A 16,541-nucleotide genomic window follows, 5' to 3' on the forward strand; every position below is an offset into this window, starting at 1 on the left:
ACAAAGATATCAATGCAATTCAATAGAGAAAAGAAGGTGTTTTCAAGAAATGTTGCTTCAGCAACTGGAAATTTATGTGAAAAAAATGAACTTGGGGTAGCTCAGTTGCTTAAGCATCCGACTTTGGCTCAGGTCATGATACTGCATTTCCTGCGTTCAAGCCCCACATCAGGCTCTGTGCTGACAACTCGGAGCCTGGAGCCTGCTTCAATTCTGCGCATCCCTCTCTCCCTCCCCCACTTGCACACGTGCTCTCTCTCTAAATAAACATTAAAAAAATTAAATTAAAAAAAAACCTCAATTCTTACTTCACAAAAAATTCAAGACAGATCACAGGACTAAAAGTAAAAGCTGAAACTCCTAGGCTTTTAGAAAGAAACAAGAGAAAATTGTTGCAACAAAAGGTAAAACTAAGGTTTCTTATGATAGGGAAAACAATTACCATGAAAGTTAAAATTAATTTATAAATTATCAAACAAAACTGAATTTAAAACTAAAATTAAAAACTTAAGCTTATCAAGTTGGGAGAAAATATAAAATATATGTATATATATGAATTGCATATATTTCCCCGCCTCAATTGGGAAAAGTCCAGCAAAAAAAAAAAAAAAAGTATAACAAACACAAAACAGCACTGTCATCATGGACATGTAGTTAAAACTACACCTATACAAAAACAAAAACAAAAAAACTACACCTATACACTTATTGGAATGGCTAAAATTAAAAAGTGACAAAACCAAACGCTGAGGAGAATGTGGAGACAACTGGGACATTCGTGTAAAATGATAAAATACTTTGGGAAACAACTGGGCAGTTTCTTAAAAATCTAAATGGACAATAGCAATTTCATTCTTAGGTATTTATCCATACGGAAAGACCTATATCCTAAAGAGGACTCATACAAGAATGTTCATTTTATCTCTATTCAAAATAGCCAAACCCAAGAAAGAAACCAAATACATAAATAGATATCAATGGACTACTAATCAGTAATAAAAAGTCAAGAAATACTAATACACTCAACATGGATGAATCTCACAGATATGGTGAGTGAGAAGAGCTGACACAAAAGAGGACATACTGTATATCTCCATTTATATGAAGTTCTAAAACAGGCAAAACTACTTTAAGGTAAACAAAACAATGGTGACCTTAAGTAGGAATGTTGCATGTGAGATAAGGATACAATTTTATCTTTTTCAAATGGTTAACCAGTCTTTAAAAAAAAAAAAAAAGTTCAACTTTCCATCACGTAGTTTCTATTCTATTTTACTCCATTTGTCCATTAATGCCTCACTACTGTGCTTAGAGAAACATGATAGTCTCTTCATATCTAGTAGGGCTAAGCAATACCTCTCCAACTTCAGCAACTGATATACTTTTTCAGACTTTTCTTGGCAAACACCTGCCTCCTTCCCTCTCCCATCAAAATATACTTTAGAATGGGGCGCCTAGGTGGTTCAGTTGGTTAAGTGTCCAACTTCGGCTCAGGTCATCATCTCACAGAGTTCATGAGTTCAAGCTCCACATCAGGCTCTATGCTGCCAGCTCAGAGCCTGGACCCTGCTTCAGATAAGTCGTCTCCCTCTCTCTCTCTGCCCCTCCCCATCTCGTGCTCACTCTCTTAAAAATAAATAAATGTTAAAAGAAAATTTAAAAATATTTATTAAAATATACTTTAGAATCAACTTGTCTAGCTTGTGGAAATAACTGATTTTTACAAGTAAGTTAGCACTAAGCTTGGAGAGAACCAACAACTTTGTTGAGTTATCCTATCCAAGGTCATGGAATGTCTTTCCATTTATTCCAAGTACATTTTTGTTAGGGGTCAAAAATATTTTAAAGTTTTCCTTAAGTTTTGAAAAAGATAAAACTATAACCTTACATACACCATACAATACCCTTACTCAAGGTCACCACTTCACATTTCTTGTTACATTTCATTCCTAGGCATTTTGTCTTTCTGTTGCTGTAATAAATGAACATTTGATTCCATGAGATATTCCAATTGGTTACTGCTTGCTTATATGAAAGCTACAGATTTTTGTTCATTACTTTCACATCGTATTACTTCACTGAATTCTTCCTATTTGCGTTAAATTTTTTTGACTGCCTTGATTTTTCCCACGTTCCCATGTACCTCTTCCAATTCTTATGTGTCCAGTTTTATTACCCACTTGTCCTACAGTGACTAATACCTTCAAAGAGAATCTAGTGGAGATAGAGACCATCTTTGCTTTGTAGCTGATTTTAGTGTAAAGGTATCTGGTAATTTATTGGCTTTTGGGCTGAGGTATGAATGTATATGTTTGTGTACTTGTAATGCTAAAAAAGGTCTTGTCAACTCCATGTTATTAAATGTTTCCCTTGAAACAGGTAGTGAATTTTCCCTAGTCAGATAAAGCATCCCTGACCTGACCTGTTCTTCACTCCAATGACATATTAAGTAGGATATTGGTCTTTGGAAGGTGTTTCACTTCTCTAATTACACTAAGTAACCTAACTAAGTGTTCTGTTTTGTGTTGTTGTTGTTGACCTAAGTGTTGTGTTTTGTGTTGTTGTTTTTTAATTGTCAATGCTGAATCTTACCAGTGCATTGACAACTGTTTTTTCTTCCTCTTATCTGTTAACATGATGAGATATACTGATCAAGCACATAATACTGAATTGTCCTCATATTCCTGGGATTGATCTCACTTGATCGTGGTCTATTACACTTACTATATTGTTGGATTATACTTTTAACATTTAAATGGTTTGTACTTTTCTTTTTTAGTATTATCTTCAGTCAGGATTTGTTATCAGTAGTTGGGTTTAAATAAAAGACAGGGAAGTTTTCATACTTTATGTTCTGAAATAGTCCTAGAACTCTCTGTACTGGAATTATCTGTTCTTTGAGGTTTCAAAGACTTGTGTGAAAGATTTCTGGGCCTGAGTTTCTTTTGGGTGATAGGTTCTTTAACAATTTTCCCAATTTCTCAATAAGGCTACTTAGTAATTTACCTACTGTGATTTTCCCTCCTCCAAGAATCACTCTTGGGTTTTATCTCCTACTGTATTACTTTTGTTTACATCTTAATTCCTTTCTTTTTTCTTGAACATATGTCATTTCTTCCCCCAACCTGTTAATTTTAAGTATAAAAGGTCTTCAAAACATCAAAAGCTCAGGTTCCTAATGATACATCCAAGTAAGAGCTATGTACCTCTCAACTCTCAACCTGGGACAAACACTACTTTCAAAAGCTGGTAAATGCTCAGCATATATTTTGAACAGAACTTAATTTTATTAAGCACAGACAAAAACAATAAAAGATAAAAAATCATGATTAAAGTAAATTATACTCATTTACATTATTCTGCATCTTATCTTTTGAAGACACATTTTATTTTAAACTTGCAAATGTCCCAAGTTAAAGAAAATTGTACTGCAGGTCTAGAAATTCTATGATGACCAATGATTTCTCACATTTTTGCCTGTTTTTACAGCAAGTATGTAAAAGCTTAGCCTAAAACAAACTTAAAACCTTTATAAATAAAATGCAATAAAAAAGTAATCATGAGACAATGCTTTATTTAAACTGATGCCTAATTATCATAGGGCATACAAAATGACAAAATTCCCTAATCTGTCATATGAAACTAAACGTTATACTTTCGAATACCTTACTATGTAAATTGTTAAGGTTTTCTAGTATTTGATATGCATAAATTAAACTATTTGTTAATAGAATTTACTGAGAACTCAAATTCTGTACCTGATTACTAAAAGTAAGAGTCAAACTGTCAATATCATGCCCAATTAGATGCTCCTACTGCACTGTACACAAAGACAATTGGAATTCCCACAATTTTTAGGAACAATTCTTGTAACTGCTGTGTCATCACTGTTAATTTGGACTAACTATGGTTTTAAACTGCTGCTATTGTTTACGAAGTCTTATTTTTTATTTCCCTTGATCATTGGTTCTTAAATTTTCATACAGAGATGAATAGAGGCAGGGAGGCCTTGTAACCCAGCTAAAAAAAAAATCAAGTCAAACAAGTGAAAGAACCACTCTTTCTGAAGTTTCATATATATATTTCACGCAAATTAAAATACCATAGGTGCACTTGCGTGGCTCAGCCGGTTTAGCATCCAACTTCAGCTTAGGTCATGATCTCAGGGTTCATGAGTTTGAGCCCCGCATTGGGCTCCATGCCAACAGTGCAGAGCCTGCTTAGAATTCTCTCTCTCTCCCACTCTCTCTCCCCCTCCCCTCCCTCCCTCCCTCCCTCTCTCAAAACTTTAAAAATAAATAAATAGGGGCATCTAGGTGGCTCGGTCGGTTAAGTGTCCAACTTCATGATCTCTAGGTATAAGGGTCGAGGCTCCACGTTGGGCTCTGTGCTGACAGCTCAGAGCCTGGAGCCTGCTTCGGATTCTGTGTCTCCCTCTCTCTCTCTGCCCCTCCTCCACTCACACTGTGTGCGTCTCTCTCTCAAAAATAAATGAACATTAAAAATTTTTTTAAATAATAAATACCATAAAAAGCCACATCTAGTCAATATAGAAACTTTAAGAAGTGTGTATGTACCACTTACAAACATTAAACACCCACGACTCACCTGCAAACCCTAAAGAAAACTACAGAAAGACACAGCACAAGACTAAGATAATTTACCAACTATTACACTAAATTTTTTAATGGGGTGGTGGAGGTGGGAAGCAAGTAAAAAACACTTACCATTTGACAGCTAAATTCTGTACCTCTCCATTTTTATCTTCCAGTAACTTCAAAATCATTTTCACTACTTTCCTTTCACTATCATCATCCAACTTGATGGAATCTTTCTGCAGTTCTGTCATCAAATCATTTGTAGCCATAAACCTATCAAAAAATTAAATTGATTGGTAATTAAACATTTTTAAGCATTAATTAAAAAAAAAAAGATTCTCCTCCAGGTTAGTCCTGTTTTAAGTTACTGACAGGACCTACAGTGAATGCTCTTTCATTCTAATTAATAGCATCATTGCTTCCAGGAGGAGAAAGGCGCCTTTATTTTTTCTTTGCATGCAGTCTGAATTTTATCTAGGAAGCCTTTAACTACAAACATTAAGAATACCTTCTTGTTTAATATTGTGTGTGTTGGGGCACGGGGGTGGGTCACACATTACAAAATTACTGGGAAACCTCCAAAATACAAATTCTCACCTCTACCCCACCTCCCATCACAAGGTATCAGGTGTATTTTCAAAATGATAAAGAGGTGATTCTAGAACATCATTCCATCTGACATCCAGACCCCTCAAAAACCACTGCCACAGACAAGTTTAATACTGAATAGTCTGACAAAAAACCCAGATTGATCAACTGTCTAATCTCAGCTTTAAAGTAAAGGGTTAACAGGAGATAAAAATAAGGTAAACAGATGTTCAGATTTTTTCCTCATATACCTCACCAAACAATGGTCTTAAAAGTAATTTCTCGTAGTAATATATAATCACATTGAAATAAAGCCTCTCAAATCTGTTTAAGGGCCAAATGAATTTTTCCCATAGTTCTTGGTTCTTCTCTACTTATTGAAATAACCTTACTTAAATAACAATTACTTAATGCTTTTCTCCTGTATTTGAACCAGATCCAGTTTGAGGAAAAGTGTAGTTATTTTATGTTACGTACAGAAATGTCAAATCCATGTTTAGGTCAATTAAAAAACACAACTATTGGAGCTGAAATGATAAATAGCTACACAGATAGTCTGGCAATATAGGCAATAAACTATGGGATAAGGACTAGCAAAACAACTTATTTAGGAATTTAAGGAGTTAGTATGTTCATTCACTTAATGCTGATTTGACAAAGTTTTAAACTATAATGCAAGTACAATTCTTACCAAGTTTTATAAAACAGCTTATAAAGAAAAGCCTGTGTTCAAATTGGCATTACACAAGGTAAAATAAGCATGCACTTTTTTTAAATGAACAAAGTTCTAATTGGAAGCTCCTCTCCATTTTATATGATGACAAATGAAATCAAAACCACACGATATTCTAGAAAATAAAAAACAAAAATGAGCAGCATACTAATGCAGGCACTCTACACACCTTAAGCCATTTAACATCTTAGCCATTCAACTTACATAAAATCCATGAAATAAAACGACAGTAGTTAGTAGTTAGGCGCTCTAAAGACCCCTGAAACGCTTATTATCTGGTTGAAGAGAATATGGCAATCTTCAACTTAGGTAAAAAAGCAAATAATCTAAAGGCAAAAAGTTGTTTTATGGTTCTGAAGGGAGTCTACTGGTACACAGGTTCTTTCCTTTATTTACCACTTATTTATTCACTGCCTATTATGCTACAAAGGCTGGACTATGAGCAAAGGACAAAAAGTAAATAAACCTTGGCTCCTGACCTCAGAGGAGTCTACTCATTTTCAAAAATCTATGATTAATCCAAAACCACAAGGTATCACCTCACACCAGTCAGATTGGCCAATATCAAAAATACAAGAAATAACAAGTATTGGCAAGGATGTGGAAAAAAGGGAACCCTCATGCCCTGATGGTTAAGACGCAAACTGGTACAGGGGCGCCTGGGTGGCGCAGTCGGTTAAGCGTCCGACTTCAGCCAGGTCACGATCTCGCGGTCCGTGAGTTCGAGCCCCGCGTCAGGCTCTGGGCTGATGGCTCGGAGCCTGGAGCCTGTTTCCGATTCTGTGTCTCCCTCTCTCTCTGCCCCTCACCCGTTCATGCTCTGTCTCTCTCTGTCCCAAAAATAAATAAAAAACGTTGAAAAAAAAAATTAAAAAAAAAAAAAAAAAAGACGCAAACTGGTACAGTCACTAGGAAAAACAGTATGGAGGTTCCTCAAAAAATTAATAGAAATACCATAGGATGCAGCAATTCCACTGATGGGTATCTGCCCCCCAAAAACAAAAGCACTAATTCAAAGATATATACACGGAGCACCTGGGAAGCTCAGTTGGCTGAGCGTTTGACTTCAGCTCAGGTCATGATCTCAGACTCTGTGAGTTCGAGCCCTGTGTCGGGCTCTGTGCTGACAGCTCAGAGCCTGGAGCCTGCTTCAGATTCTGTGTCTCCCTCTCTCTCTGTCTCTCTCAAAAATAAATGAACATTAAACAAATTAAAAAAAAAAAAGATATATGCACCCCTATCTTCACTGCACCATTATTTATAATAGCCAAGATACGGAAGCAACCTAACTGTCCACTGATTGATAAAGAATGATGGAATATTACTCAGCCATAAAAAAGAATGAAATCTTGTCATTTTCAACAGCATATATGGACCGAGAGGGTATTAAAGGGGATTCAGAGGCACAAACTCTAGTTATGAAATAAATGGCAGGGATGAAAAGTAAAGTATAGGGAATATAGTCAATATTGTAATAATTTAGTATGATGACAGATAGTGACTATACTTATGGTGACGACTGTGTAATAATGTACAAAATTAAAACTGTCGAATCGTTATGTCATACACCTGAAATATAACACTGTATGTCAACTATACTTCAATAGAAGTATTTTTTAATTAAAACCTATGATTAATGGTTAAACATTTTTTTTAAAGTTGAAATAAGCACCAGTAAAATTAGCAACAGGTATTTTTACAAATGAGAAAAAACAGATTGAAATAGTATTAAGTTATACCAAAAGTTACTTTTTATGGTGACCCCAAAACCAGAAGGTTCTAAGAATTTCTTCCTGTTAATTTGATATAAAAATTTGCACTATAAATCATCTTATAAGAAAGTTGTTTGACGAGCTTAAAATCTGTCCATGGCAGATTCAAAAGACAATTTGTAAAATGTCTCTTAAGCATTCACTATTTTAGGTATGGTGCTAAGAACGAAGGTGATAAAACAGACTCAGTCCCTTCCTCTTAACCTTTTCATCTAATACGGCAGACAGGTAAATGTACAAATCCCAATCTTACAGATTTTGAAAAATACTCAAGGACATTTGACAATCATCACACCAAAGAACGGACTATTGGTTTGGATCTCAAAGGATTAACACCTTTGAGTGTTAATTTGCATGGGGAAAGCTGGTTTGGGATTTAAAATTTTCATTTTTGTCTGTGTTAGTGTGGGGGTGGGGTTGGTAGCACCAACAGCAATGCTGAGGGATGTAACGCTTCAGAGTGAAGGGCCAAGAAGCAGTTAAGAATGGCTGGGACACAGATAGAAACCTAACAGGAAGAAGACGGAAATGTAGGTTGAGGTCAGGATAAGAAAGGTCTTATATACTCACTGACTATGTAGTGAGAACCTATGATGTATCAAGTACTATGCTAGGCTCTGTATAAACAAGAGATGGTAAAAGCACATAGTTCTGCGGTCCTGAAGCTTACAATAGTCAAATAGAGACATTTTAATTAAAAAAAACCCTACATATATGGGTTAATTATATATGTAATTATGAACAGAGATAAATGCTAAGAAGGGAAGGGAAGGAAAGGAATATGGCACAAAGAGAACTCAATGGTATAACAAAATAACCTGATGTAGACTGCATTGGGGGTTGTGCACCAGGGAAGAGTGAGACCTGAAGCACGAGCAGGAAATTTTTTTTTTGGGCGGGGAGCAGGGAGATGGCCAAGTAAGCAAGGACCAGGAGGTTAAAGAGATTTGGGGGTCTTATGAGGATTTTAGTCTTTATTTTAAAAGCAATGGGAAGCTACTGAAAGGCATCTGAGGTAGAGATGGGGAGACTATGGAAATGATTAAATGTGCATTTCAGAAACATTACTCCAGCTACATACACTATGGTAAGAGTTTGGAGAGAACCAAGCTTCCTTCAGCCAAACTGAATGGAGAACAGTCAGGAGAGTTAGTGCAGCAGTCTAAGTGAGAAATGATGGTAGCCAGAATCAGGGTTATGACAATCAATGGAGGAAGAAAATTGGACATACAATCGATCCTCATTATTAGCAGAGTAAATGCATTCTTGTTTCAGCTCACACACTGTAGAGTATCCTCTTCTCTATGTATTGCCACATCTTTTGCATGTTTGTGCTTTCTGTTAGTAATTTTGCTGTTTAAAATGAATCCCAAGCATAGTGAAGTACTGTCTAGTGTTACCAAACTACAAGAAGGCTGTGATGTATCTTCCAGAAAAAAATACATGTATTAGATAAGCTTCTTTCAAGCATGAAGTTAGTGCTGCTGGTCGTGAGCACGTGTGAATGAATCAACAACATAGTTTAAATAAGGTGTCTTTAAACAGGAATACACAAAACAAGGTTATGAGCTAACCAACTATGAAAATGTTGTGACTAGAGGCTCACAAGAACCTACCACTGTACTTCTAGAAGGCTTAGAATCACTAATTCAACATTCATAGTAACTTTATAGTACTAACTAATGAGAATAGTAAGAACCAATCATTTGAGATTTAAAAGGTTAAAGTAAGTCTTTGAAATGGATTAGATATGGGGATGGTAAGGGATGAGTTAGAAAATGGGCAAAGAACGAGGAGGAAAACCACAGGACTTGGGCGTTACAGTCAGGTATGTACCCCTTCAGGAGTCTTATTGTGATTTAACAGCCACTGCCACATTGGATGGTTCAACCACTCATCTTACAACAGGAGAAAGGATTAAGAAACCTGGCTCAACTACAGACTACACTGAATGTCCATTCCTCAGAATCCTAATCAACAAAATCTCGGCAAGAGTGAAGGTGTGAACACCATAAATCAATGCCCTGCAGCCAAAAGTGAGGACTGAGAAGGAAAAAAACTGTAGCTCTGCACTTCAGGAACTGATCTGAGGCTTATACCTCTATCTCAATGTTATTTCAAACCAATCTGATGCTTACAGCTAAAACATATTGTTTTCCTGTACATAAACAACCTCATAGAACATCCATCTCAGACAAGTTCACTTAAATACAAAATACGGAACATCCCCTTTCTAACTCATTAAGTGACTGCTGCTTCTTCACCAATTAGTTTTGCCTCTGCTTTAGCCTTGCCCTCCGTGTATTAGGATGTCAAATGATGGAATTGCCCCACTTTCCAACAATCCAATCTAATGTGAAACTCCACTTCCTCAGACCATTCCCAAAATTACCCAAATGAATAGGACCCAACATCTTTTTACTGAGACTTGGCATAGTGTGTGTTCTCCCTCACTGTAATGGTAATAAACCCAACCTGTGTCAGGGATGACTCTACAAGAGAATTTCAAGGAGTAACAAGTGGTAAACGGTCCTTGTATATCAAGTAGATAAACAAAGAAAATATCCACTGAATTAGTTACATAGAGCTTGTTAGAAATTTGGGGAAAAGTAGCATCGGTGATCTTAGGTGGGCAACAGCTAAGGAGTTTAGAGTTTGTCTTGCAGTCAATGGGAACTAGTGGGGAAGGCAATGATCAGCTGTGACATTTAGAAAGAAAACTCCAGTGGAAGAGTTACCAACAGACTGGATTAAAAAGAGGCCTGAGACAGGAAGACTAATTTGAGAAATACTCATCAGGGAACTAAATGAGACAGAGAAAGGTAGAAGGGTGACATCAAGGTTTTCCAAATTGGGCCATCTGGTAGATGGTAATCTAACAGGACAAAATAAGAATAAAAATGGCTTAAGACAGGAGACAGGGAAGTTAGAACGTTAACTTCCAGGCTTCTACAGGAGTCCTAGGTGGATGTAACCTACAGGCAGTGCCATTTCATTCATTATTCAATAAGCAGTTGGGGGGTACCTTCATTAGGAATCGTGCCAGGCTGTGCAAACAGTTAGGAACACCTGGCTTATTCTACTGAACTGAAAGTTCCTTGAGGTGAGTTATTCATCTCTAGTAAATCCAAGGTAGAGATGTAGAAACAGTGGTAGAAACAGACACCTCGTATTGCACAATGAGCAGCTCTCACAACCTTCCCCTCATGTACAAACACAATTTTACCCTTGTTACCAAAAGAAAGCTAAATAATACCGGCCAAGTGCATCATGCAGTGAACCAATTATCTTTCAAAGAACTTACCACTATCTCATTTTTTCTTATTTATTCCCTTAGAACACGAATTTAGGACAGTCTTAGTATTGTTCATGTAAGTAAGACTAATTTTTAGCACTCTTTCTTCTTCCCAGTTTCCTCAATGAGGTCTTTCTTCTATTTTTCAGTGGTAAGCCTTAATCATTGCTGATAATCAGCGTTAGCAGTACACCTTTATCAAGAAAAATCACGTAAGTGAAATCCAGTAGCTTACTGCCATCAACCAGCAAAGTACATAAAAAGTGCCCAGACATCACCTTCTTAACCTCTACAAATCTATTTCTTCTGATTAAACTTACTTTTCTACAAGTACAAGTTGTCCAGAGAACTTAGCTAGTTATTTATTGTTACATTATTGTAAATGCCCATGTAGTACTTTCAGCTGTAAGACCTCTACGGTCCCTTCCAGCTCTGAAAGGCTATGATTCCATACCAGACCTGAGGTTTTTATTAATTAGCATTTTAAAGTTTCCAAGAGAAAATACCTTCTAATGTCCAAAACAACACATAAATAAATAAATTTGGTAACATAAACCATTATCAAGCTAGGAAATTCTGCAATGCACTACAAAATTATTTTAAATTGTATCAAATGATATTAAAAAAAAAAAAAAGATTGGGAGATTTTACAGTGGTTTCTGGAAGACATTTCCCAAAATCCTTACATGCTTTTCTCTCAACTCTGGAATTAAAATCCAATTCAACTAAAACAAGCACCTATTAAGAACCCGCAAGGCCAAAACAGTACAGGATTCAGTTCAGTGAAACAAGGTCCCCACCCTCAATCAGTTCCTTACACAATACTGACCCCCAGCTCCAGTCAAAATTACCTACTCCCTCTCCCCCAATGGAGTTTTGTACAGTGTGCTTTCATACTTATACTCATTTTCTCTACCTACAATTTCAAGGCCTAGCTCAGATCGCTCTATGAACATCAACCTCCTGGCTTTCATCTTCTCTGCCACTTAAGCCTAATAACTACATACTGCCCTGGGTTCTTCACCTTTTTATAAAAATGTCTTAACCATTCCACAAGCAGGGAGTATTACTGAGGGCAAGCACTAGATCTTAAACATTCTGTAGTCCTTCTTAGGGAATTACTAAAAGCATCTTCTAGCACAAAATATTCCATAAGCCTGAGAAGGAGCTGATATTTAAGTTCTTAGTCTTAAATGCACCCTAGTCAAAATTCTGGAGAAGTAACATAACATGGTAGCTAAGAGTTCATGCTCTGGGGGTGTCTGGAAATCCCAGATCTAATGTCTAACCCACCTTGGGCAAGTACTTAATTAATATCACCACATCTAAGATTCCTCAACTGGAAGAGAGATTGTTAGTATTCACTTTACTAGTATCATAATAAAGATAATTAGGATCAAGTGTACGAAGTAGACAGTAAGCATTAATGTTAACTATTATGTAGAAAAAAATAAAATAATGGTAAATTTTCTTTAGCTCTTGATTCCTCGTAATACCATAATTCAGTTAGTGGTGAAGCATATGAAAATAAAAGCAAAACTTTAGTTACCTCAACTCACTGAATTTTCAACATTAATATTCATAAGTGGAGCATTCACATGATTCATGAACACTAAAGTTTTCACTTTGTTATCTACAGAATTACCTAACTACTGGCACTAAACCTTAACATACCACCTTCAGGGACACCTCGGTGGCTCAGTTGGTTAAGCGTCCAACTTCGGCTCAGGTCATGATCACCCAGTTTGTGAGTTCGAGCCCGGCATCGGGCTCTGTGCTGACAGCTCAGAGCCTGGAGCCTGCTTTGGATTCTGTGTCTCCCTCTCTCTCTGGCCCTTCCCCTCTCAAGCTCGTGCGCTCGCTCTCTCTCAAAAATAAACATTAAAAAAAAAAAAAAAGATACCACCTTCAAAGAATACAGAATACTAAAACACGAAAGAAAAGGACGTTAGACTCCCCCCAACTGAACCCATGATTTAAATCTTACAAAATGATTCTTTAAAAATGCTGACATCTGAAAATTTTTGAAGCCTATACCCATTTCTTTACATGAATGGACTGTGTAGTTATCCAGAGACCTAAAATTTCAGGCCTATTAGGGACCTTTTGTAATCACTCATGTACAAAGTGAAAATTTAATCCCAAATAAAGTAGCCTGCCCAAGATTTCACAGATGGTTCACAGAAAAGACTCCTTAGAACCCATGACTAGAACCCATATTTTGTGACCAGCAGGTCATATTCTCTATGGATTCCACCATGAGAATAATAATCTTTTTTCCTTTTAGATATAGCATTGTTTTCTTCTGCCCTTAGCACAAGTAGTGCTAAGTGCCCTTGCACATGTTTGATATTCCAGACTTTTAACTTTGTCCTCAAGATCTTTCTGTTGGTAGATATTTTAAAACATGTAGCAACAAAGTATGATATTTATGCCAAAATAAATTTCAAATGAGAAGTTAAAAGGCATAATTTTAAAATAGAACACATACATTCAAATGTCTGTACTGCAATTATACAGAAAAATGTTCAAAATACTTGACTTCAAGTGCTCACTATTTTAATCTGTTAAATATCTGTAATTTAATATACACAGTGCTTTAGTTCCAAAGACTTGTCTGTTAACTAGATGGCTTGAACATAAGACATGTCTTTAGAACAGAGTTAATAAAAATCTTAATGTCAAGGGGCACCTGGGTGGCTCAGTCGGTTAAGCGTCCGACTTCAGCTCAGGTCATGATCTCACACTCCGTGAGTTTGAGCCCCACGTCGGGCTCTGTGATGACAGCTCAGAGCCTGGAGCCTGCCTCAGATTCAGTGTCTCCCTCTCTCTCTCTGCCCCTCCCCCACTCACATTCTGTGTGTGTGTGTCTCTCTCTCTCGAAAATAAACATTAAAAATTAAAAAAAAAAAATCTTAATGTCAAATTGCTCAAGTCACGGTTTCCACACTTATCTTTCTATAATGTTCACCAACTATTAGAAATATATCAATATTACACTTTTAGAAAAATAATCCACCAAGCAGTGTTTTGATTTACTCTGGCTGAAACTGGTAGATAATTCTTATCAAGTTCAACACTGACTATAACTTAACATCAGAGCAATATTTCTTTCATATAGTTTATTTAAAAAAGAAAACATGAAAGCATGTATGTATTATCTTTATAAGAAATTTAAGTATCTTCAGTCAAAAATCACATACGCAACATTCACATGACTTGATTTGTTTATACCAAACATGTTACCCATACACAAGTCTCACTGGCTGACCAAAACAGTGCCATTATAGGAAAGTGCTACCTACCTCTAGTATGAAATTGCATACAATCAGAATGATATTGAGTACTTTTACAGAATGAACCAAACTGACAGAAATGGGAAGGGGGCAAATCTCACCACACACTCTACACAGCCGTAAGTATGAATACACACACACACACACACACACACACACACACACACTTAAGTGTGTGTGTGTACATATCACCCAAATATGTATTTCAATTTCAGTGTCTTGCACTGGGAGCAAGCAAAGCTCCAAAGGGAAGTAAACAGAATTCTAACTCTAAAAAAAGAAAAAAGAAAAAAAAAAAAAAAAAAAAAAAACTTTTATTTTCTCCAATAATCTTGATTTTGATCTACACTACCCAAAACAAACATGTCTCTTCCAAAAAGTCACAACACTAAAATCTTCGGTATTAGCAAACCGGGTTTAAAAAGTTTCAAATGCAATACTTAACTCCCTAGGTAGCAAAACTTTAAAAAATTCATTTCTGGCTTTGAAGTCACAGAACCAGAACTGTATTTCACTGGCCATTTGAATATGCCAGCACATCAATTTAATTAGGAACGCGATCATTACATTTTTCATGGTTCTCTTTTCACAAATGGGGAAATTTCTTCCTGGCAGATAAGGTCTGGATGGGTTTTCAGGTGTTAAAGGGTACTGTTCATATCTACATAAAACTTGTGTAGACTTATAACTTACAGCCTTAAGACTTTGACTTCAGCCACGATTTTAATAGAAGACTACCTGTTCTTTTCTTTAAAATGCACACAAAACACAATCAACGAGCCTTAGAGAACAAAACAGGTATCAAAGAAATATAAAGCTTGTTTTTAGACCAGGAGCTTATTTATTCTGTGATAAGGATAGGAGGTAGGAAGGAAGAAATCCAACAATCACTGTAATGCAAAAAATAAAAATAAAAGAGAGAGAAACCAAGATAACGCGTGAAAATACAATATTTCTTCAATATGCATGCTACAAGGTTTGGAAACGATTGTACAAGTCTTCTGGAACACAACTGCTAATAAATGAGGCTTCATATTCACCACCCTCGTATTTGAAAACTTCTATCAGTAAGATCCATTTGCTCATTTTACTCTTCTGTTTAAGGTTCAGGAATTCACCTTTCTGGCAGTAATTCTGGATATAAGGAAATGAGACTGGAATCCCCAATTCCTGTTTAGTTTTTACCTGACAAGGGAAAATGACAAGAGACGCTGGCGGGAAAACCCTACGAGTCAAGTTTCCCCAGCCGGGCTCCCCTCCACCCCACCCCCTTCTTCCCACCTTCCCGAAAGGAATGGTCCAAAGAAAAAGTTTATAACCCAATCCAGGAACAGCCGCCCCAAAACAAGCACATCATTGAAGCTGAATGCACCTAGGCCCACTCCCAGCTGCGGGAAAAGAGGCGGCACCTGGGGCCCGGAGTGGGCAGCAGCCAGAGCCCCAGCGAGCAGGGCGGCCTAGTGCCTGAGGCGGGCGGGCCGGTAGGCCCGGCCTCCCGGTCCCCAAGCCTAGAGCAACTCCCTTCCCCACAACGGCGGGTGATTTTGCCCCTTCACGCCACCTGGGACGCGAGAATCATGTCTCGGGATTGGGGGTGGGGGCAGGGAATGCAGTGGCGGCGTCTGGGGACGCAGAAGGGGCCTCAGAGCAGCGGCGGGCAACCGCCTGGAGTAAAGAATGGGGGGAGGGGGCTGGAAGGTGGGAGCGCACAGGAGCCTGCGGGAGCGGGGAGCGGGGTGGTGGGCCGGAGACCTCGGGAAGGCAGAGGGACCCGCCAAGGCCAAAGGGGTGGGGCAAGGCCTGTGTGAGGGCCAGGGCCGCGGATGGGGCACCCCAAGGTGGGCGCAGGGTCGGATTTCGGCCTCACCTGAAGTCCTTGTCGCTGGATGTCATTTTTTCCAGCAAATTGGAAATGTGGTACGAGGCGCTCGCCATGTTGACGGCCTCGATCCCGCCCGCTGGCGTTGCTGGTGCTGCTGCCCGCTGCCGGCGCCGCTGTAGCTGGGGCTCCTCCTCTCGCTTGCGGCGGCTCCCGCTTCCAGGGTCGCAGCGCGACGCCGACGCGGACTAGGGAGGCGCCTCGACAGGCTGCCTCCTCCTCGGCGAGGAGCGGGCCTGTCCCGGAGGAAGCAGAGGCTTCGGGGCCGGCCTAACGACGGCGCTGCTCGCAGGAGAACGAGCTCATGGGCAGCGAGGAATACAGCAGGGCCTCTCCGGGGAGCTAGACGCCTCTACTCGGATCCGTCTCGCTCCCACTCT

The 16,541-nt window shown here is 38.2% G+C and overlaps 1 protein-coding gene across 2 annotated transcripts in view; it reads right to left on the minus strand.

Moving 5' to 3' along the window:
- Positions 1 to 16,541, minus strand: part of CAND1 (cullin associated and neddylation dissociated 1) — a 42,689-nt gene extending 26,148 nt beyond the window's left edge. The window contains exons 1-2 of one of the 2 annotated variants that reach the window (XM_058742094.1): positions 16,150 to 16,541; positions 4,728 to 4,871 (exon numbers count right to left, since the gene is read on the minus strand). In XM_058742094.1, the coding sequence (XP_058598077.1) occupies positions 4,728 to 4,871; positions 16,150 to 16,217 (212 nt within the window). In that variant the 5' untranslated portion in view covers positions 16,218 to 16,541. Of the gene's footprint in view, positions 1 to 4,727; positions 4,872 to 16,149 lie in introns of those variants that run through there. The other variant, XM_058742095.1, reaches the window with a different exon arrangement.

Source organism: Neofelis nebulosa, chromosome 8, assembly GCF_028018385.1.
Source record: "Neofelis nebulosa isolate mNeoNeb1 chromosome 8, mNeoNeb1.pri, whole genome shotgun sequence".
NCBI classification, from domain to species: Eukaryota; Metazoa; Chordata; class Mammalia; order Carnivora; family Felidae; genus Neofelis; species Neofelis nebulosa.